The sequence below is a fragment of the Giraffa tippelskirchi genome, chromosome 4, assembly GCF_054371585.1.
Source record: "Giraffa tippelskirchi isolate mGirTip1 chromosome 4, T2T-mGirTip1v1.2.pri, whole genome shotgun sequence".
Taxonomy (NCBI): domain Eukaryota; kingdom Metazoa; phylum Chordata; class Mammalia; order Artiodactyla; family Giraffidae; genus Giraffa; species Giraffa tippelskirchi.
Genome location: NC_137278.1, coordinates 5932116 through 5953965, shown reverse-complemented (window position 1 = coordinate 5953965; position 21850 = coordinate 5932116). Strand labels below are relative to the sequence as shown.

The 21850-nt window shown below is 43.4% G+C and overlaps 2 protein-coding genes across 3 annotated transcripts in view; both read left to right on the top strand.

Annotated features, from left to right (window-relative positions):
- The first annotated feature begins 309 nt into the window (after positions 1-309).
- Positions 310-21850, top strand: part of ABL1 (ABL proto-oncogene 1, non-receptor tyrosine kinase) — a 139937-nt gene continuing 118396 nt past the window's right edge. For both annotated transcript variants that reach the window (XM_081594773.1, XM_081594772.1), the window contains exon 1: positions 310-1771. In XM_081594773.1, coding sequence (XP_081450899.1) covers positions 1636-1771 — 136 coding nt within the window. In that variant the 5' untranslated portion in view covers positions 310-1635. The remainder of the gene's footprint in view (positions 1772-21850) is intronic.
- Positions 931-1029, top strand: LOC145546809 (uncharacterized). The gene has a single exon (XM_081594805.1). It carries the CDS (start codon positions 931-933, stop codon positions 1027-1029), a length of 99 nt encoding a protein of 32 aa, XP_081450931.1.

The following is a 21850-nucleotide window of genomic DNA, read 5'->3' as shown; positions in this document are numbered from 1 at the left end:
AAGTGGTTGGCTGGGAGCTCTAGCCCCTACTGTACCCGTCGGCCAGTGGGATGCAGGAGAGGGAGCTGACCCGGATTCTCGGGGACCAATGGGAGTGCAGGGGAGGCGGGCGCTTCCTTACCACTCACCTTGCCCCTCGGGAAGACCACATTTAACAGGTCGTGCGGGGCCGGGCCCTGGAGGGCAGGGGGACCAGAGCCGAAAGACGCTGCAGCGTTTCCGAAAGCGGTGTCGGGAGGGTCCCGGTCCCCACGCGAGGGGCGCACCGGACGTCATCGGGGGGCGGGCCCGGGGGCGGGGCCTGGCCTCGTTGTGGAGCGGCTAGTAATCCATCATGGCGGCCGCGGGGGTCGGTGACCGTCCCTGAGCAGCGCCGGAGCCGGAACCGGTTCCTGGGTCCTGCAGCTGAGGAGCCGCCTTGCGTTGTCCACGGCCCCTACCTACGCGGGGAGGCCGGGTCTTGCGACGGAGCCCGGGGGATGTGACTGCCTGGCGGCGGCGGCCGTAGCCACGTCCGGGCCCGGGGGAGGGGGGTGTCTCGGACAGAGACCCCCCCAGGCTCGGGGCAGCTGAGGCGGCCGGGCCTCCTCCCCGTTCTGTCCGCCACCCGCCTTCGGGGCCGCGAGAGCCCATCGTCCCTTATCTGCTCCATCCCGGCTCTGGGACCCTGGGGTTGTGGTCTCTCCCCAGACCTGGGGACACCCCGTTTCCTGAGGCTTGGAGGAGCGTCGCCCCCGGAGTAAGCCGCCCGTGCCCCCCCGCCCCGGCAGCCTCCCTCTTTGCCCCCGAGCCGTCCCTTAACTCCGATTCCCGGCCTCAAGTTTGGCCTCGGAGTGCCCCCCTCACTCAAATCCCCTCCCTGCTGTCAAGTGGCCCCCCTCCCCCCTCGAACGTTGCTCCCGTGAGCCTGTAATGCCCTGACTTCTTCCAATGTCACCTACGGCCCCCTCAGCCTCAGCCCAGCCAGAAACTTTAATGCAGAGGAAAAGCCTGGACTGGTTTCACAGGCCTTTTAAAAAGCGGACTTAAAAAGTTGCTGGCCATGCATTCCTTCTCGTCAGAGGGCCAGCTCTCGCTGAAGTCGGGGTGACCCGTGTCCTTTTCCGGAGAGCAGGGTAGAGAAAAAGCAGGAGCGGCAGCTAGTGTGGCAGGAAATGTGTTGGAAGATGGAGATACCAAGATAGGGGGTGGGTGACTTCCCCAGGAAAAGTTCTGGAGGAGCATTCAAAGACCGATCCACGTTTCCTCGATGTGTGGAAATCGACACGACTTTAGCCTCACTGACCGTTGTACAGCATCCCCTGTGAATATTTCTCTTTAGGTTTTTCTCCTTGAAAGGGAGGAAACTTAACCAGTAGAAGACACTTGAAATCCAGGAACTTTGGGGTCACACTGCAGTTACATTACTTCGAATTGATAAACTGCGAATATAATCGGAACTCCTGTTTGCACACGTCAACCTAAAATCGTCGCTTCCTTTTGTTGTGGAAGATGTCTTCTGATTGACCTCAGTTTCTGACTGGTGGAGATGCGGTGAATGTGAAATCCCACGTGAAGACCGTTTCCTTCTCAGCTCACTGATCATTCTGAAAGATCTTGAACCCTCTTCTGGAAAGGGGTGCCTATCCTTACTTTATGGGGCAGCAGCCTGGAAAAGTTCTTGGGGACCAAAGGAGGCCAAGTCTGCCTGCCTTGCACTTTATCAAAGGAGCAGGCAAGAAGGAATCCTCGAGGCACGGGGGTCCACACTGCAATGTGTTTGTGGAACACGGTGAGTGCTCTTCAAGATTTCTGGTCCTATTTTCCGCTTTGCCATGCATAAGGAACTTTTGAACCACAAGGCTTGTGTTGGTTCCTTCCAGTTCTATTTAAAACTTCAGTTCCTATACTTACCTTTTAGTCTCAGGTGGAACTTTGTATAAGAAAACGTTACTTGATGACACTGGATGGCTTTATTCAAAGTCTTACTGCTTATTTCTTGCCTGATTCCCTTTCTAACTCACCGTTGACCTTGGACAAGCCATTTTACTATTCCAGCTTCCTGAGGAGTTTGGCCTCAAGTGATTTCTCAGGATCCATAGTCCATGACTGCTCTGACCTACAGCCTGGGCTCTTCCTTCCTCTGAGGTGCATGGATCCTTCACTGTACCTCAGTGGGGAGCTTTCAATCTTATCCTCAAAGGGGTTTGTGCACCCCCCAGAGCTGAAAACCACAGGCCCTAGTTGACACTAATAATCTTGATCTTTTCAGTCATAAGTAGAACTTGAAAATCCTCACTTTGGAGCTATGTGGAAACAGTTGAGGGGAGACCACATTCCTTGTGAACTGAGGATCCCCAGCTTCCAGTGGTTTCACCTGAGACAGGGAGTAGTTCTTTCTTCAGAATGGAGATTTTCCTCCCCTCTTTGTTTCACATGACACTTGGGGCAAAAAAGGTTGTCTTTGACATTTTTATGAACACCACTGGCATTTGAGTGCTTACAGTACCTATTATACTGGTCACGTCCAGTAATTCTGCGTGAAGTTTTAGAGCTAAGGGTCAGCTTAAACTGATGTCTGTGCCAGGGGCCAGCCACGCATCAATTAATTAGCATCCTGTTTGTACTGTCACAGCCTGACATTTTTCAGACCTTGTACTTAGTAAAATATCAGTCAAGCCCACCCACCCCCTGTAAGCAAATGGAAGACGTGTGCAAGTAGCATATACTTTGAAATTCAATCACAAATACCGTTAACAATCTGTGACTACAATAAACAAAGTTCTCTATTCAGTGAACTTGTATTTGACAATTGAGGTTTGATTTTCTAAATAATTTGAGTACTTGGATTTTACTTTTGCCTTGAAATCCATTGTATTTTACTTTTGCCTTGAAACAAGAGTTGTATTTTAGCATTGGTTTTAGACAGGTAAATAGAGTAATGTATTATGGCACTTCCCACAATCAAGATTTGTAAGTGAATTATTTGCATTTCAACTAGTGATGATATGCAACCTTTGGTAGTGAAAATTGTTCAGTCTCTGAGTCACGTCCAACTTTCTGTGACTCCATAGACTGCAGCTTGCAAGGCTTCCCTGTGCTTCACTACCTCCCGGAGTTTGTTCAGATTCATGTCCATTGAGCCAGTGATGCCATCCAACCATCTCATCCTCTGCCACCCTCAGTGTAAATTGGTACAGACTTTTTGGAGAGCTTTGGCCAAACATATCTGAATTTAAAATGTACATAGCAGTGACCCAGTAATCTCACTTCTAGGAAGCTGTCCTAGCATGGAACAGTGTAGTGCCCTTGGTGTGCCTTTCACCCCTTCAGAGGGTCCAGAGGTGAAAACTCTTCATATTAACACAATACTAAGATGTTGGGCTTTCCCAGTGGCTCAGCAATAAAGAATCCACCTGCAATGCAGGAATCAAGGGTTCCATCCCTGGGTCGTGAAGGTCCCCTGGAGAAGAAACGGCAACTAATTCAAGTATTCTTGCCTAGAGAATCCCATGGACAGAGGAGCCTGGAGGACTACAGTCCATAGGGTCACAAAAAGTTGGGTATGACTGAAGTGACCTTAACATGCACTCACACAAGATGTTATTTGCAATCTTTGCAGTAATGGTGCAAAAGTAATGCAGGCTTCTAAGCATGACTCAAGGTTATGGCAACTAACCATAATAGCCATTGTGTTCTTCATGCCATGCACTCATAGTAAAATAGTAAAAATAAATAAATAAATACATATATTTTTTGGTTTTCACTTAAGAATGTTCCTAATGAAACAGCAAAAATTATTAATTTTATCAGCTCTCAACAGTTATGTATACATCTTTGTAATCTTCTGTGAAGAAACTAGAAAGTACTTCTTTCTGTGTGCTGTTTGTCTCTAGGAAGAGCTTTGGGCAGTGGTTAGTTCGAGCTGAACTTGCTGCTTTTTTCATACACTACCATTTTTACTGACAAACTGTGGTTATTCAGATTTAAAAAAATGCATTAAAAAGTGTTTCAAGGAAAACAGCTGGTAGTGTCTGTTGTCAGTGAAAACCTCTTTGCTTTCCAGCAAAAATTAGGGTTTTGGAAAACTTGTATCTGCTCCTGTGAAGTAGAGATTGGTGGTAATATTTATAAACACATTATTTTGATATCTTATAATGGAGTACATTATTTGGAAGACCTACATGATTCAGTGAACTGGTATTTTGTAAATGACAACACATGATGTTATAAAATCAAGCACAGGTAAAAGAGATTCATTCAAGGGGCAAGATGGATTATTGAATTTTAATGTAACAATACAAATATTAATTGATAAGAGTTTTAGATTCTATATCAAAACTAGCCTTTAGGAAACTACCACTTACCGAGTTTGGTATAGCTTCAAAGAACAGTATCTACAGTTATCTACAAACGGGGGAAAACAAGTTATTTCCCAGTGAAAATAAAAATGTTTATTTTTAGGTGAACAAATGAATAATTTAAAATTTTCAGTTTAAATTTATACTATAGTAAATATTGATGAGATAATCTATATAAATAAAAGCACTCTGGGGTTCTATATAATTTTCAAGAGTGTAAAGAGGTCGTGAGATAAAAGTTTTTAAACTACTGCTATAGAAAGTCTATCAAGAAGTCATATAAGGGAGTGAGCAAATAAAAAGAAATAGGAAATCATATAAGGATGTTTATTGTCAACATACTGTAAGTGCCAAGACGGAAAGCTGTCCGTGTAATGGTAAGTGGAAAAAAGCAATTTGGGGATCAGTCTGCATGGTGTGGCCCCATTTTTGTAAAACAAAAATTAACTATTTATTTGTACATGTACAGAAAAAAGTATAAAGGCGTTTAGACTGACATAATTGTTAATCTCTAGGGAATTGGGATTTAGGTGGAATAGGAGAAAACTTTCACTTTTTACTTTACATTTGTGATGTTTCAGACTTTTTACAACAAATTTGTTCTATTTTGTAATACTCAAATTAGGAGAGTTTAAAAAATGAGTTGATGGCATCCCAACCAAATAGTCACTTCTTTGTAATAAATATTGTTTAATGAAAGAAATTGCCTAGATCACGTTTTAACTGGAGACAAGTGAATTTCTTTGGACTTTGGGTATACTTTTCCTAGGGGAGCAAATGGTTCTTGATTTTTCACAGGCTGATCTTTTTAGAGTTGGTTAACATCCATATAGTTTGGATTAAAAAACTTGCAGCCATAACATACAGTGTTGGACCAGACATGAATCTAGAAGCCAGAAATAATGTTGAGTGGTATGGTGGTGGTGATGAATGTGAATGGAGTGGGCAGATGGCAACTTTTTGCTAGGGTCATTCAGGGTCAAAGGGCTAGTCATATGTACAGGCAATGGGGGGAAGGAAACCACGGTATTATTTCATGCACCTCCTGTTCCTTCCAAATTTCAGTGTCTTGACTAAGAAAATTCACTTTTGTGAAAGTTGGTAAAACAGGATTGAAAGCATTCCCTCGTAAACTTATTTACCTTAGTGTGCCCTTCTTTCTTCAGCAAATATTTATTGAGCTCACACTATGTACCAGGAAGTATTTTAGTCATTGGTGATACATTAGTGGGTAAAAGCACCTCCCTGCCCTCCTTAAACTTACATTCTAGTTGGTGGAGTTGTTGTTCATTGTTCAGTCGCTAAATGGTGTTTGACTCTTTGTGACCCCATGGACTATAGCATAGCAGGCTTCACTGCCTTTTACCATCTCCCAGAATTTGCTCAAACTCATGTCCATTGAGTTGGTGATGCCATCCGGCCATCTCATCCCCTGTCAGCTCCTTCTCCTCCTGCCTTCACTTTTTCCCAGCATCAGAGTCTTTTCCAGTGAGTCAGCTCTTCACATCAGGTGGCCAAAGTATTGGAGCTTCAGCTTTAGCATCAGTCCTTCCAATGAATATTTAGGGTTGATTTCCTTTAGGATTGACTAATTTGATCTCCTTGCTGTCCAAGGGACTCTCAAGAGTCTTCTCCAGCACCACAATTCAAAAACATCAATTCTTTGGCATTCAGCCTTCTTTCTGGTCCAACTGTCACATCCATACATGACTTCTGGAAAAACCATAGTTTTGACTTTACGGACCCTTGTTGACCAAGTGATATCTTTGCTTTTTAATATACTGTCTAGGTTTGTCATAGCTTTTCTTCCAAGGAGCAAGTGTCTTTTCATTTCATGGCTTCAGTCATCGTCCACAGTGATTTTGGAGACCAAGAAAATAAAACCTGCCACTGTTTCCACTTTTCCCTATCTATTTGTCATGAAGTGATGGGACCAGATGCCATGATCTTTGATTTTTTAATGTTGAGTTTGAAGCCAGCTTTTTCACTCTCCTTTTTCACCCTCATCAAGAGGCTCTTAAGTTCCTCATCACTTTCTGTCATTAGAGTGATTTCATCTGCATATCTGAGGTTGTTGATACTTCTCTTGGCAATCTCGATTCCAGCTTGTGATTCATCCAGCCCAGCATTTTGCATGATGTACTCTGCATATAAGTTAAGTAAGCAGGGTGACAATATACAGCAAAATCCTTTCCCAATTTTGAACCAGTCTATTGTTCCATGTCCGGTTCTAACTGTTGCTTACTGACCTGCATACAAGTTTCTCAGAAGGCAGCCCACATCGTCCGGTATTCCCATCTCTAAGAATTTTGTTTTTCTGGAATTCTCTTGCTTTCTTTATGATCCAGTGGATGTTGGCAATTTGATCTCTGGTTCCTCTGCCTTTTCTAAATTCAGCTTGTACATCTGTAAGTTCTTGGTTCACATACTGCTGAAGCCTAGCTTGAAGGATTTTGGGCATTACCGTGCTAGCGTGTGAGATGAGCACAATTGTATGATAGTTTGAACATTCTTTGGCATTGCCTTTCTTTGGGATTGGAATGAAAACTGACCTTTTCCAGTTCTGTGGCCATTGCTGAGTTTTCCAAATTTGCTGGCATATTGAGTGCAGCACTTTAACAGCATCTTCTTTTAGGATTTGAAATAGCTCAGCTGGAATTCTATCACCTCCACTAGCTTTGTTCGTAGTAATGCTTCCTAAGGTCCACTTAAATTCACAGTCCAGGATGTCTGGCTCTAGGTAAGTGATCACACCATTGTGGTTATCTGGATCCTTAAGACTTTTTTTGTATAGTGCTGTGTATTCTTTCCACCTCTTAATCTCTTCTGCTTCTGTTAGTTCCTTGGCGTTTCTGTCCTTTATTGTGCCCATCTTTGTGTGAAAAGTTCCCTTGTATCTTCAGTTTTCTTGAAGAGATCTCTAGTCTTTTCCATTCTATTGTTTTCCTCTATTTCTTTGTGTTGTTCACTTAAGAAGGCTTTCTTGTCTCTCCTTGCTCTTCTCTGGAACTCTGCATGCAGTTGAGTGTATCTTTCCCTTTCTCCTTTACCTTTTACTTCTCTCCTTAGCTATTTGTAAGGTCTCCTCAGACAGCCATTTTGCCTTCTTGCATTTCTTTTTCTTTGGGGTGGTTTTGGTCACCGCCTCCTGTACAGTGTTGTGAACCTCTGTCCATATTTCTTCAGGCACTGTGTCTACCACATCTAATCCCTTGAATCTATTCGTCATCTCCACTGTATACTCATAAGGGATTTGACATAGGTCAAATTCAGGTCATAGACCTGAATGGTCTAGTGGTTTTCCCTACTTTCTTCAATTTAAGCCTGAATTCTGCAATAAGGAGCTCAACAACAACAACAACAGAGAGTTGCTGAGGAGAAGAATAACATAGAAAAGGGGACAGGGAATGTTAGGGGGTGACTTTAGTTTGGGTGGCCAGAGAGGCTCTTTGAGAAGGTGGGGTTTGAATAAAGACCTGAGGAGGAAGGTGAGGGAGCAAGCCATGGAAATAATGGCTTTCAGGCAGGAGGGGAATCGAGGCGCACAGGGCCCCTAGGTAGAGCTTTCTTAGCAGGTTCGAGAAGCCCAGGGTACCTGGAGCAGAGAGAGCGAAGGAGGGTTGCAGGAGATGAAATGAGGGAGCAGGGGAGGTTGGCTGGAGAAGAAAGTGGCCTTGTCCATTTCAAGGATTTTGACTTCTCCTCGTGTGGTCTTGGGAGGATTTTGAGAGAGGAGTAGTACCACGACCTGATTTATGCTGTGATGAAGTTTCTCTGGCTGCTGCGTCCTGAAGGGGAGCCGAGGAGACAAGAGGGAGTCCACTGGGCCGCTGATGGCACTAGTCTGGCTGAGAGTGGAGCTGGCCGGCCCAGGGCGGCGGCTGCAGTCAAGGGGTCAGGTTCTGTGACTAGCTGAAGGCGCTCCTGACTAGATTGGTTCTTAGATGTGCGATGGGAGAGAAGTCAAGGTCCGGGGACTGAGTGACTGGAAAAATGGCGTTGCCTTTTACTGAAACGTGAACCAGAGGATGGGAGTGTGAGGCAGTGGTGACCGCTTGGAGCTGCTTCTTTCACTTGCTGCATTTGAGGTGCCTATACGTGGGTATGTCAGATAGGCACACATGTCACGGACTCGCCAAGCTTGAATTCAGGGAAGCAGTCCAGGCTGGAGAGAGAACCTGAGGGTCACCAGGTTCTGGATGGTGTTTAGAGCTGTGAGAGTGGATGACATCCGCAAGGGAGAACCTCCGTGTTTGTCTTTCACATAAGCAAGGTGCCGTTTGGTAGTTTATGAAGTTAAGACTTGATGCCTTTATTGTAGGATTAGTTTGAATCTTTTTTGTTTTGTTTTGTGGGGGGTCAGGGTGGTGATATTCAAAATTTTACAAGAGAATGATTTTAACTCATGTTTAAGTTTTAAATCCCATTTCTCTAGGTTTTTCCTCCCTAAATCAGAAAGTTGCGGTTTAAAAAAAAAATTTGCACACAAGTTTTCCTATTTTTCTTGGTAATAAATGTTTTTAATATAAAATCATTTCAGTTTGTAAAGCTTTGTAATGCTTTTCTGGTTTGTACTTTTAAAAATTGAAGGGTTTTTTTTTTCCTCTCTCTATAAAGTATTTCTAGATTTTCTAGTTTTAAGTTAGTACATTCCGTCTTTCAGAGTATTGCTTATTTAATTTGTACATATCAGATGTTTTACTATGAGATTAACTGAAAAATGATTGTAAGAAATTATTTACTCTCAGTTTAAAACCGTTCAACTGTTTTCAAATAAAACTTTATTCAAGGTAATCAAATAGGAACTTGATAGAGCAACAATATAATTCTTACTATTATTAAATTATACTGTGCAACCATACAGGTTGGGAGGTGGGAAAAAGTACAACTGTTGAGTCTTATAGGTATTGAAGTTCAATCAGGTCTTTAAATAAAGAGGTTGTTTGGAAAGATTATATCCATGTACTTTATGTTAGGGATTGGGGTTGTGATACATCAACTAAGAAAATGCAAAATTTATGTTTGTACATTTTTTAAGGCATCCTGTTATTTTTCATAGTCTAATACATTTTGTATGGCTTTCTTGTTTTTCATAAAATCTTATTCCCCATTTTTTTTTAAAAAAACTTATTTTTGGCATTACACATTTTTTAAAAATTTTATTTACTTATTATTTATTTTGGCTGAATTATTTTTGGCTGCACTGGGTCCTTGTTGCTGCATGCTGCCTTTCTCATTAAAGCCTCACCTGGCTTTAGTTGCAGCAGGTAGGGCTACTCTCTAGTTGCAGTCCACGAACTTCCCATTGCAGTGGTTTGTGGAGCTCTAGACACTTGGGTTTTAGCAGTTGCAGCTCCAGGGCTCTAGAGCTCAGGCTCAGTAGTTGTGGCACATGGGTTTAGTTGCTCTGCGGCATGTGGGATCTTCCCGGAACAGGGATCAAGCCCATGTGCCCTGCATTGGCAGGTGGATTCTTTACCACTGAGCCACCAGGGAAGTCCTTTGTTCCCCTTTTTAAGAAATATGCTAATAATATAGAAGAAAACAGAAAATTCAGAAAACAGAAAAATGGGATTAGTAACGGAGGATGATCAAAGATGATTTAACCGAAAGAGTTTTTACCTTATTTAAATGAAGCAACCTAGCAAAGAAAATAATAGAAATTGGAGGAAAGAAGAAATCACTTTGTATTGGTTAGGGACTTTGCCTGTGCTACAGATCTCCATATGATAACCACTGGTGTGTTGTGAAGTGTGTTGCAAAGAGCTGCATTTAATGAGTGGGAGGGAAGAGGATGAGTTAACATGATTGAGTTGGGAATTATACCCACAGGAGTACGTCAGGCATATTATCTGAGTCTATGGGCTAAAAAAGATTAAGACTGCTACTCAGAAGATGAACCGCAGTAAGAGGAAGCACTCCCTTAGGGCCTCCTGTGTGGTGGTTGTGCCCCTGACATCACTATTCTGTGTGTCCAAAACCCATCTGCCTTGCAGAACTCTGCTTGACTCTCCCCTCCTCCTTAAAGGCAGATTTTGATGTGTTGTTTTTAAAGTGTTTAATTCCCAGATATTTGGGAGAGTCTGGATATCTTACTGATTTCAAACTTAATTCCATGTAGTCAGAGAACATCCTCCGTAAAATTTCAGTCTTTTGACATTTACTGAGATTAATTTTATGGCCCAGCCTTTGACCTGTCTTACTGAATGTCCCATTTGTACTTGGAAAGATTATGTGTTCTGCAGTTGTTGGTTGTAGTTTTCTGTAAATGTGAATTAGATCAAGTTGGCTGACAGTGTTGTGTAGAATCGTCTACAGCCTTACTTATTTTTTTATAGTAATTTTGTCTGTACTTTTGCTCAGTTTATTTTTTGGTCTGTTTTGTTGCCCAGCCTCAGATATTAAAAATCACAGCCATGGTGATAGATTTGGGGGGATTTTTGCTTTTAATTCTATCTTTAAATTTTTTTTTAGCTTTAAAAGTTTTTATTAGAAAACGAAGATGGTGGGGGAGGAGGGGGTAACTAACAGTTAATTAAAGAAGCCAGGAAAGCAGAGTGATCCCCCAGCACACAGAAGAAGAGCTGCAAGAATGAGAACACACCCTGAGATGGGAGTGATCAAAACACCACAAGCCCGGACTCCCCCAGTGGTCCAGGGGTTGAGAATCTGCCTGCCAACGTAGGGGGCTCAGGTTTGATCCCTGGTCCAGGAAGATGCCGTGGAGCAACGAAGCCCATGCATCACAACTCCTGAGCCACCTCGCCTAGAGTCCCTGCACCCCCGTGAAGAGTAGTCCCTGCTCACCACAACTAGTGAAAGCCCACTTGCAACAGCAAAGACCCAGCACAGCCAAATAAGTAAATAAATAGGTAAAAAATTTAAAATATACCAAAAGCTGACTTGGAAAGAAATTTGTAAAATAGGCAAATATCTAGTGAGATTGATGAAGAAAAAGAAAAAGCTTACATGAGCAATATTTAGAATGAAAATATAACTATAGATATTCTGCTAGTTTTCATGTTATATAGTTTGAAACTCTGTTAAGTCATCAGACTTTTTTTCCTATTTTTCAGTTGAGGTACTTTCTGTTGATCTATCTTCAAGTTCACTAACTCTCTGCAGTTTCTAATCTTCAGTTTCTTTAAAATTTTCATGTCAGATATAATCAGTTTAAATTCTGAAATTTCCATTTGGTTCTTTTTTATAGTTTGCATTTTCCTATTGAGATTCACCATCTTTTCACTCATTAGGTCCACCTTTTCCTCCAAATCCTTGAAGGTAGAGACCTGTCTGTTAATTCAAATATCTGGGTCAAGTGAAAGTGAAAAATGAAAGTTGCTTAGTCATGTCCGACTCTTTGCGACCCCAGGGACTATACAGTCCATGAAACTCCTCAGGCCAGAATACTGGAGTGGGGTAGCCTTTCCCTTCTCCAGGGGATCTTCCCCACCCAGGGATTGAGCCCAGGTCTCCTGCACTGGAGGCCAATTCTTTACCAGCTGAGCCACAGGGGAAGCCCAGTCTGGGTCATCTTGGGGTCTATTTTGATTGATTGCTTTTTCCCTGCCTTGAAAGCAAAAGCCAAGTCTCTCAGGTGTGTCCAACTCTTTGTGACCCCATGGACTATACAGTCCATGGAATTCTCTAGACCAGAATACTGGAGTGGGTAGCCTTTCCCTTCTTCAGCGGATCTTCCCAACCCAGGGATCAAACCCAGGTCTCCCGCATTGCAGGAGGATTCCTTACCAGTTGAGCCATGACTTAGGAGTCACATTTTCCTGCTTCTTTGCATGTTTAATTATTTTTGATTATATGTCAGACATGTAGATGTTACACTGTAGGGATTTTCAGTCTTGTCTTACTTTAGAGAGGTTTTCATTTTGCTCTTGACAGGCGGTTAAGTCACTGACATGTTTTGACCCCGTAGGTTGTTGGTATTTTGTTAGAGTGAGTCTGTTTTTGGGTTTGTCCTTAGTCCAGAGGCATGGCCCTTACTGTAGAGGACATTCTTGATACTAATGCTTGATTTTTCTGGAATCTCAGCTAAATGAAAGAGGTGTTTAGCAAGGTCTCTCCACTCTGGACTGGCTGCACCGTGAAATCTTTATATCTCTGTTGGCTTCTCACCCTCGCAGCCGATGCTGTCTGTTGAGCCTTATGGAATCTCACCTAGCATGTTAGTCAATCACCTGTTGTTGTCCTATGCTTTCCACTTCCCAAAGCCTCCACCTCTCAGATGTCCTGCCCTGCAGTTCTAGTTGCCTCAGCAGTCTGGAGTTCCAGTCTTGTCTTCCGCAGTTCACAAGGACTGCTGCTGTCAGCTTGGGTACCATCTCCCTGCACCATGGTTGGGAAAGTGCCCTGTGCAGGAAGTTGGGGCTTCCCTGCTGTTTTCCTCTTCTCTAAGGGTCAGAGCCCTGCCTTGCCTGCTGTCTTATGCCTGAAAACAGTTGTCTCATTTATTTTGTTCAGTTTTACATTTGCTTAGGGCAAAAGCATATCTGATACAGCATAAAGCAGAAGTTCAGGTCTGTATATTTTTCAATCCGAGCAGTATATATCTATGTATATTTCTGTGCTTTGATAGCTTCTGTCACTCCACATTATTTTTGTAAGATGCATCCATGTTGTTGCAGGTATTAGTAGTTTGTTCATTTTCATTGTTAATTAGTATTCTGACCTATAAATATTCAAGAATTTATTTACACATGCTATTATTGATGGCCATGCAGATTATTTTCAGTTTTAGCTACTTACAAATAATGCTTCTACGAACGTTCTTATTATATACCTAGAAGGGGAATTGCTTGTTTACATGGTATAGGCATGTTCCCCATCAAAGAACTTTCCAGTCATTGCATCAGTGTAGTTACCATCAGCAGTAAAGGAGACTAGCAATTTCTTTACATTCTTGTCAAACCTTGATACTGTCAGTGTTTTAAATGTTCACTTTTCATGGGACTCTGCAGTAGTGTCTCATTGTGGTTTTAATTTGAACTTTTTTGTAACTCATGATACTAAGACGGAGAAGGAAATGGCAACCCACTCCAGTATTCTTGCCTAGAGAATCCTGTGGGCAGAGGAGCCTGGTGGACTGCTGTGCATAGGGCCACACAGAGTCAGACACAACTGAAGAGACTTAGCATGCATGCATGCATTGGAGAAGGAAATGGCAACCCACTCCAGTATTCTTGCCTGGAGAATCTCATGGACAGAGGAACCTGGGGGACTACAGTCCATGGGGTTGCCAAGAGTAGGACAGGACTGAAGCAACTTAGCACAGAGTAAGACTTGTTTTGTTCTTCAGGATTGCCTTGGCTATTCTTGTTCTCAGAGAAGGCAATGGCACCCCACTCCAGTACTCTTGCCTGGAAAATCCCATGGATGGAGGAGCCTGGTAGGCTGCAGTCCATGGGGTTGCTAAGAGTCGGACGCGACTGAGCGACTTCACTTTCACTTTTCACTTTCATGCATTGGAGAAGGAAATGGCAACCCACTCCAGTGTTCTTGCCTGGAGAATCCCAGGGACGGGGGAGCCTGGTGGGCTGCCGTCTATGGGGTCGCACAGAGTCGGACACGACCGAAGCGAAGCGACTTAGCAGCAGCAGCAGCATTGTTGTTCTAGGTACCGTTTAGATACATTTCTAGATACATTTTAGAATCAGTTTAATTAATTTGTATACCAAGATATTACTTAGTATCAATAGATAGTAGTAGATAGTCACGACGAAGGGAAGCGACTTAGCAGCAGCAGCAGCAGCATTCTTGTTCTAGGTACCGTTTAGATACATTTCTAGATACATTTTAGAATCAGTTTAATTAATTTGTATACCAAGATATTACTTAGTATCAATAGATAGTAGTAGATAGTAGATATTAAGGTGGATACTATGTTGATAGCTTCACTCCTAATGCACAAGGGTAATTGTATCCCCAGACCCTAGCTGAGAGTGTGTTATCAAGTTTGGGGACTTTTCAGTAGGAAATAGTATCTTGGATTTACTGTGTATTTAATTAGTAGCTCTCCTCTGAGTGAGGTTGAGCATTTTTAACATGCTTAAGGGACATAGGTATTTATGTGGCTGTGAACCATCTCCCCAGGCTCACTGTGTGGCAGATCATAAATAGGTAACTGCAGGGCCAGGTTGCTTGCCTGCACAGCACCCACTGCCCTAGGCTCCTTCACTGCCCTGCATCTCACAAGGAGCAGCCCCACCCCAGCCTCCAGAGGGGCTCTCACCAGGCAGTGTTTAGCCCTCGCTGTACATTAGAATCTCCTTATGTGTGTTAGTCACTCAGTCACATCCTACTCTTTGTGACCCCATGGACTGTAGCCCACCAGGCTCCTCTGTCCTTGGAATTCTCCAGGCAAGAATACTCGAGTAGGTTGCCATTTCCTTCTCCTTAGGGGCTTGAGAAGACTTCCATCTAGGTTCCACCACTCGGGAGGATCTAACTGACCTGGGGAGATACCCTGGGGAGCATCAGTTTTTTTATTTGTTTTTTAACAGAGATATTTTGTACCAAAGGGTTACTGCGAGGGAGGGAAAGGGACTGTTGCACTAGAGAGAACACTGTGACCATAAGGTCTACAAAGTGTCTCCTCATTTTTCTTTTTAACTCTCCAGGTGATTCTAACAAGCAGCCAGGATTGAGCACCCCTGCTCTCAGACCGTCATAGCATTCTGAATTGACCGTCTGATGGAAAGCAAGGCCTTTCCTTCCCTGAAGTTGTGGGAGGACAGTCTTTGCTTCTGGTAGTCAGTGTAAACCATGAGGGCAGCCACCTTCAGGCTGGAGCCCGGAAGCCTTGAGAGGGTTGGCATTGGGGTGGAGTGGGGGGAGGGAGGGGGGCAGTGTAGAGCTGCTACTGCCAGCTGACCTTTGGACTTTGAATTATGTGATATCATACTGTTTCCTTATTGTTTAAGCCAACTTTGTGTTGGATTTACTATTACTTTTGGGCTTCCCAGGTAGCACAGTGGTAAAGAATTCTCCTGACAGTGCAGGAGACACAGGAGATAGGAGGGTTTGATCCCTGGGTTGGGAAGATCCCGTGGAGAAAGAAATGGCAACCCACTCCAGTACTCTTGTCTGGGAAATCCCACGGACAGAGGATCCTGGTGGGTGTCAGTCCATGGGGTCGCAGAGAGTTGGACACAACTGAGCGCTCACGCACTTATACTATAACTTACACCCTCAGTGTTCTCACTGAAAAGGTAATACATTTAAGTTGATCAGTTATTTCACCTTTCCATTTTTTGAAAGAAATATGGCAGATTCCATTGACAAATGATAATTATATTTGTTAGGCTCTGCGTTTGTCTAAGGGATTCCCTGGTGGCTCAGACAATAAAGAGTCTGCCTGCAATTCGGGAGACCTGGGTTTGATCCCTGGATCAGGAAGATTCCCTAAACAAGGAAATGGCAACGCACCCCAGTACACTTGCCTGGAAAATCCCATGGACGGAGGAACTTGGCAGGCTACAGTCCATGGGGTCACAAAGAGTCCGGACACGACTGAGCGGCTTCACTTCTGCATTTACATTCTACTTTCACACTTGTTTTTATGTTTTGTGAAACTGGCAAAATTCTGTCTTAAAAGGATGCTTCTCCCTACCACGAACTTCCCTTGTGATTCAGCTGGTAAAGAATCCACCTGCAAAAAAAAAAAAAAAAAAGAATCCACCTGCAATGCAGGAGACCTGGGTTCAATCCCTAGGTTGGGAAGATGCCCTGGAGAAGGGAAAGGCGACCCACTCCATTATTCTGGCTTAGAGAAGTCCATGGACTGTATAGTCCATGGGGTTGCAAAGAGTCAGACACGACTGAGAGACTTTGACATATTTGGGCTTCCCTGATAGCTCAGTTGGTAAAGAATCCACCTGCCATGCAGGAGACCCTGGTTCGATTCCTGGGTCGGGAAGATCCGCTGGAGAAGGGATAGGCTACCCACTTCAGTATTCTTGGGCTTTCCTTGTGGCTCAGCTGGTAAAGAATTTGCCTGCAATGCAGAAGACCTGGGTTTGATCCCTGAGTTGGGAAGATCCCCTGGAGAAGGGAAAGGCTACCCTCTCCAATATTCTGGCCTAGACAAGTCCATGACAGTCCATGGGGTCGCAAAGAATCGGAGGTGACTAAGCAACTTTCACTCTCCCTACCACACTGTACTAATTATATCCCTGAGGTATATTGCTGGACTGCCTTGTTATAGCACCACTTTGTTAAAGATAATAGGTTATTTTTATTGCCTTTAAACCCGGTCCTGGGTTGGTAGTGCGGCCTGGCTGCTGCCACTTCTTGGAGACTGGCTGGGCCAGCCAGTGCTAGCCCTGGTGCAGTGCCTAGCCCTCCTGTGCTTGGCTGTTCCTGTGGTCAGCACCCCAGGTAACGTGCTGAGCTCCGGGTCAGTTTAAAGAACACAGGACCTCTGGCTTAAGGAGCTATTGTGTTTGTTCCGGACCGTAAAGCATGCTGAGTGCCCAGGGTAAAGGCTGGTCAAGGACTCAGCTCAGCCTCAGTGTCTTCCTGGAGGCCTGCTGGTGGCCACTGTTATCTAAGTATTAAAGCTGCTTCTGCCTCACAACACTATCTGTTCTTGAGAGATGACAGTTGGAAAACCAGATACAGTCATAAGGCAAAGAACCTCATAGTGTAAGATATAGTCAGAACATTGCCCAAGGGGAAAGAAATGTCACAATAGTTTTTATCTTTCAATTGCCCTTCCTTCCATAGTAATAACTGGCGACATTTGATAAGTGCATTCAGGTACTAGTCCAGTCACTTGTGATACATTAAGTTATTTAATACAACTACAGTTTCAGATACTTTTAACAGCAAGGAAAAAATGGAAACTAAGAAGTGATCATTATTAGCACAAGTGGAAGGTTTGTTTTGTTTGAGAAGCACATTTGAGGTAGTTGCTGGGATCAGGTGGTCTGCGTGGGTGAATGATAACATAAAAATGTTAAATCATGCTGTTAGAAGTAATAGTGACAGTTATTACTCTCAACCCCCCATTGTTCAAAACAAAATATATTGTTTAGTGGCTACAAGGTAAGGAAAAGTTTTTATCCTTAGAAAAATGTGTGTTTCATTGGTGATACATAAGCCTTTTCAGCCTAGCAGGGAAAATGGAGCTCTTGAAATACAGAAAAGTGCATTACTTCTGTTATGTGTTAGCAGGAAGCTGCCTGTATAGCCTTGTCTTACTTTGGCTGAGCCATGATATGCGATGTTTTATTAGTAGCACCCGCCTTGGCGTTGTCTAATTCACAATCATGCCATCATGTCATTGTCAGTTAAATTAAATGCATAGCGTTTCCTAAATCTTTTTTAGGGCTCTTATTTTTTTAAAAAAGTTTCATTAAGATGTGGGCATAACAGAGAAAGAGCTGAAGTTGTGGTGCTGGGGAAGACTCGTGAGAGTCCCTTGGACTGCAAGGAGACCACACCAGTCCATCTTAAAAGAAATCAACCCTGAGTATTCATTGGAAGGAATGATGCTGAAGCTCCAATACTTTGGCCACCTGATAACGAAGAGGAGCTAACTCATTGGAAATGACCCTGATGCTGGGAAAGATCGAAGGCAGGATGAGAAGGGGGTGACAGAGGATGACGTGGTTGGGTGGCATCGCCAGCTCAATGGACATGAATGTGAGCAAACTCCAGGAGACATTGAAGGACAGGGAAGCCTGGTGTGCTGCAGTCCATGGGGTTGCAAAGAGTTGGACACGACCTAGCTACTAAACAACAATAACATGACAGAAAGAAGCCTTCAGGAGATATAAGATTATTACTTTAAAAATAGCTACTTCTTTTTCTTACAAAAACACCGTATATTTCTGTAAATTATTCAAAGAAGAGTTGATTCAGAAAGTAATTTAAAGTTCAGTCAGCATTGTTCAAATGAAAAATTAATACTCTCCTGGGACAAGTAATATGTGATCAGAGTAAGAAAAATGTAGGTGTCCTACAGAACTTTTCAGGGTGCATTTGGGTAACAGTGTTTCCAAATTATGAAGTCATGGTTATGGGATGGATTCTGTAAGTTGATCAAACTCTGGAATGACTTTCTAAGTTCACATTATTGCTTTGTAAGAATGTGTAATCATGACGTAGATAGTGAGTCAGAGGAGTCAGTAACATATGATTCTTTAATTGAAATAAAGTTTTTGCTTAAATTGGCTTGTGGGAGGACTTACCGGTAAATTCATAATGAATCCCATAATGAATGGCACAGATAACACAACCCAGAGAGCCATGTCCTTGCACCTGGGATGTCCTTGAATTGCAGGGCTGGAAAGAACTGGAAATTGGCTCCTTTTCTGTGCGTAGATACAAAGTTCCTAAGCTAAGTGGGCGGCTGCTCTGTGTGGTTGCTAGTCATAGGGCTTCCTGAACCCCACATGCCACTGGGAGACCTGTGAGCAGGGATACCAGTTAGCCCACCAGAGTGGCTGTTTTGGCCAAGAACTGTGGGTTACACAGACGAGGGCAAGACCACACCTGTCCTCAGCCATTCACAATCCAGTACAGAGAAAAACAAGAACAGGGTAAGGAAAATGTAGTGAAAAGGAAATTGGATGAGAGCCTAAGAAAAGGGATAAAGTAGGTTTGTTGGGATTGGCGACGCCCAGCTACTTGGCCACTGCCTAGCACTGGGACTCTGGGGGCTGCGGTAAGTCGGACTCAGACCTTCCATGCCGTTAAAAGAGCAGTCATCAGCCCCATTATCTGGGTCCTCTGTTGTGGTGCGATGCTCATTCCTAGGCCCACTAAGGTTACAGGGTCATGTGTACTCCCTGGTTGTCTTTGGTTTTGGCTGAACTCAAAGGAGGGCCATTGGTGAGGAATAGCAGTTGGCTTTCCCACGTTATGTGGGATGTCTCCAGCTGCATGGATGTCAGTCATTTTGAGGCTGTGCACTCGGCAGTGAGTCAGACAGGACGCACACTGGGCTTTTCAGTCATTAACCAATACAGTGCACTTAGACTTCTGAGAAAGCCTGATGACTATATGTAAAACCTTTTCTCCCCTGGCTGGAGGCTGAGCCCTGTTTCAGCAAAAGCACTTCCATCTCCTCTGAAGTGCACTAGGTGACGTGGAGGCCAGCCCTAGTTCACAGACAGTGGACTGCATATGAATAATCCACCTTGGACACCAGGTGGTGTCATACATTCCTCGCCTGTTGCACCCGCCCCTGGAGCGCTCTCTCTGTGTGAAGCACTAGGCAGAGCCCTTGGGGTTTTACTTTTTTTAATTTTTTTTTTTTTACGATAAATACACTTTATGTCAAAGTGTATTTTTTTCAATTAATTTATTTTAATTGGAGAATAATTACAATATTGTGATGGGTTTTGCCATATATCAATGTCAGTCAACGACAGGTATACATGTGTCCCCCCTCACACAGCCTGAACCCCCCCTCCCACCTGGTATATTATTTTTTAAAGTTACCAAATAATGCCAGAGCCCTTATGCTAAAGAACAATCTAAGTGTGGGGTGTTGTAGCTTAAAACCTTCTGGTGGTTCCCATTAAGTAGAGCAGCAGTCTCTATTTTTGTAAAATATCACATACCTTTGTCTCAAAATTTTTTGAGTAAGCAAATTATAGTTACCAAATAACACCAGAGCCCTTGTGCTAAGGTGCAATCTGGCGTTTTGTAGCTCAGAAACTTCTGGTGGTTCCCATTATATAGTGAAGCAGTCTCTATTTTTGTGAAAAATTATGTGCTCTTATCTAAAAATTGTTTGAGCAGGTAAACCATATATATGTATAGACATATTATACCTATATATACATATATTCACACATATATAGTTTTTCTTTTGCTGAAGTTGTGTTAGAGTTGAATTGTTTTCACTTGTTTGCTTTTACAGAGACAGAAGCGGACAAGGATAAAGGTAGGGAGGTGAGAGGGTACTGTCCCTTCCTTGGGACCTTTTAATTGTCTGGTGTGTAGGTGTCTTAGACTAGCCTGCCTAATAGACCACCCTGCAGTTTTGATTTGCATTTTTCTGTAGAAAGAAAAAAAAAAAAAAACAACAGCATGGCCCTTGATACCTCCTTGTTTCTCCCTTCCTCCCTTCTGCCTGCCAATTCTGGCTCACGATAGGAAATGGAAACTCCCGAAGTGAGGGGGAAATGACTTTCACATTTATGTTGATCATTCTGAAGTTCTTTCCCTCAGATTTCAGCCTGAACTCTTTTGATAACAGACTTTAGCTCTCGTTCTTTGAAATGCATATGGAAAAATGTTTATCAGTGTTGAAATTGGCCCTTTTTTCCTTTCCTTTTGTTTTGCCCACACTCTGCCACATGGGGATCTTAGTTCCCCTTCCAGGAATCAAACCTGTACCCTATGCATTGGGAGTGTGGAGTCTTAACCACTAGGTCACCAGGGAAACCTGAAATTTGTGGCATCTTTGATCTCATAAAACTCTCCAAATTGTCTAATTATTGAACTCCTTCTTGTTTGATTGTGGCTAGTTCTGTTTTTGAAAGAGAAATTGAAGATTAAGTTAATAAATTAAAGTGAACCTGGAAAAGTAAGGCTTCAGAGAATGAAAGCGTATGTTAAACCAAGCCTTCCCAGAAATGAAAGTACAGACTGTAGAATATACAGGGGTTCTTTTGTCCCCTGACAGTTTCCTGCTTCTGTGTCTACCTCCTTGTCCCAACAGGGAGACAAAGGTGATACTGAAATCATGATTTTTTTCTGAATTCAGGTCCCTGTTTACCATTTACGAGCAGTGTGACGGCAGACACCAGCATTGGTGTAGTGGATACTAGCTGAGGACATCCTCTGTGCTACACATTTTGCTCGGTACTAGCAAAGAACTACAGAGCCTCTTGATGAAAGTGAAAGAGGAGAGTGAAAAAGTTGGCTTAAAACTCAGCATTCAGGAAACTAAGATCATGGCATCCGGTCCCATCACTTCATGGCAAATAGATGGGGAAACAATGGAAACAGTGAGAGACTTCATGTTTTGGGGCTCCAAAATCACTGCAGATGGTGACTGCAGCCATGAAATGAAAAGACACTTGCTCCTTGGAAGAAAAGCTATGACCAACCTAGACAGCATATTAAAAAGCAGAGACATTACTTTACCAACAAAGGTCTCTCTAGTCAAAGCTATGGTTTTTCCAGTGGTCATGTATGGATGTGAGAGTTGGACTATAAAGAAAGCTGAGCACCGAAGAATCGATGCTTTTGAACTGTGGTGTTGGAGAAGACTCTTGAGAGTCCCTTGGACTGCAAGGAGATTCAACCAGTCCATCCTAAAGGAGATCAGTCCTGAATGTTCATTGGAAGGACTGATGCTAAAGCTGAAACTCCAATACTTTGCCCACCTTATACAAAGAACCTACTCATTGGAAAAGACCCTGATGCTGGGAAAGATTGAAGGCAGGAGGAGAAGGGGATGACAGAGGATAAGATGGTTGGATGGCATCACCAACTCAATGGCCGTGAGTTTTAGTAGGCTCTGGGAGTTGGTGATG

Excerpts from the sequence above, each read along its gene's own strand:
- LOC145546809 (XM_081594805.1), top strand. The coding sequence starts at position 931 with ATGTCACCTACGGCCCCCTCAGCCTCAGCCCAGCCAGAAACTTTAATG.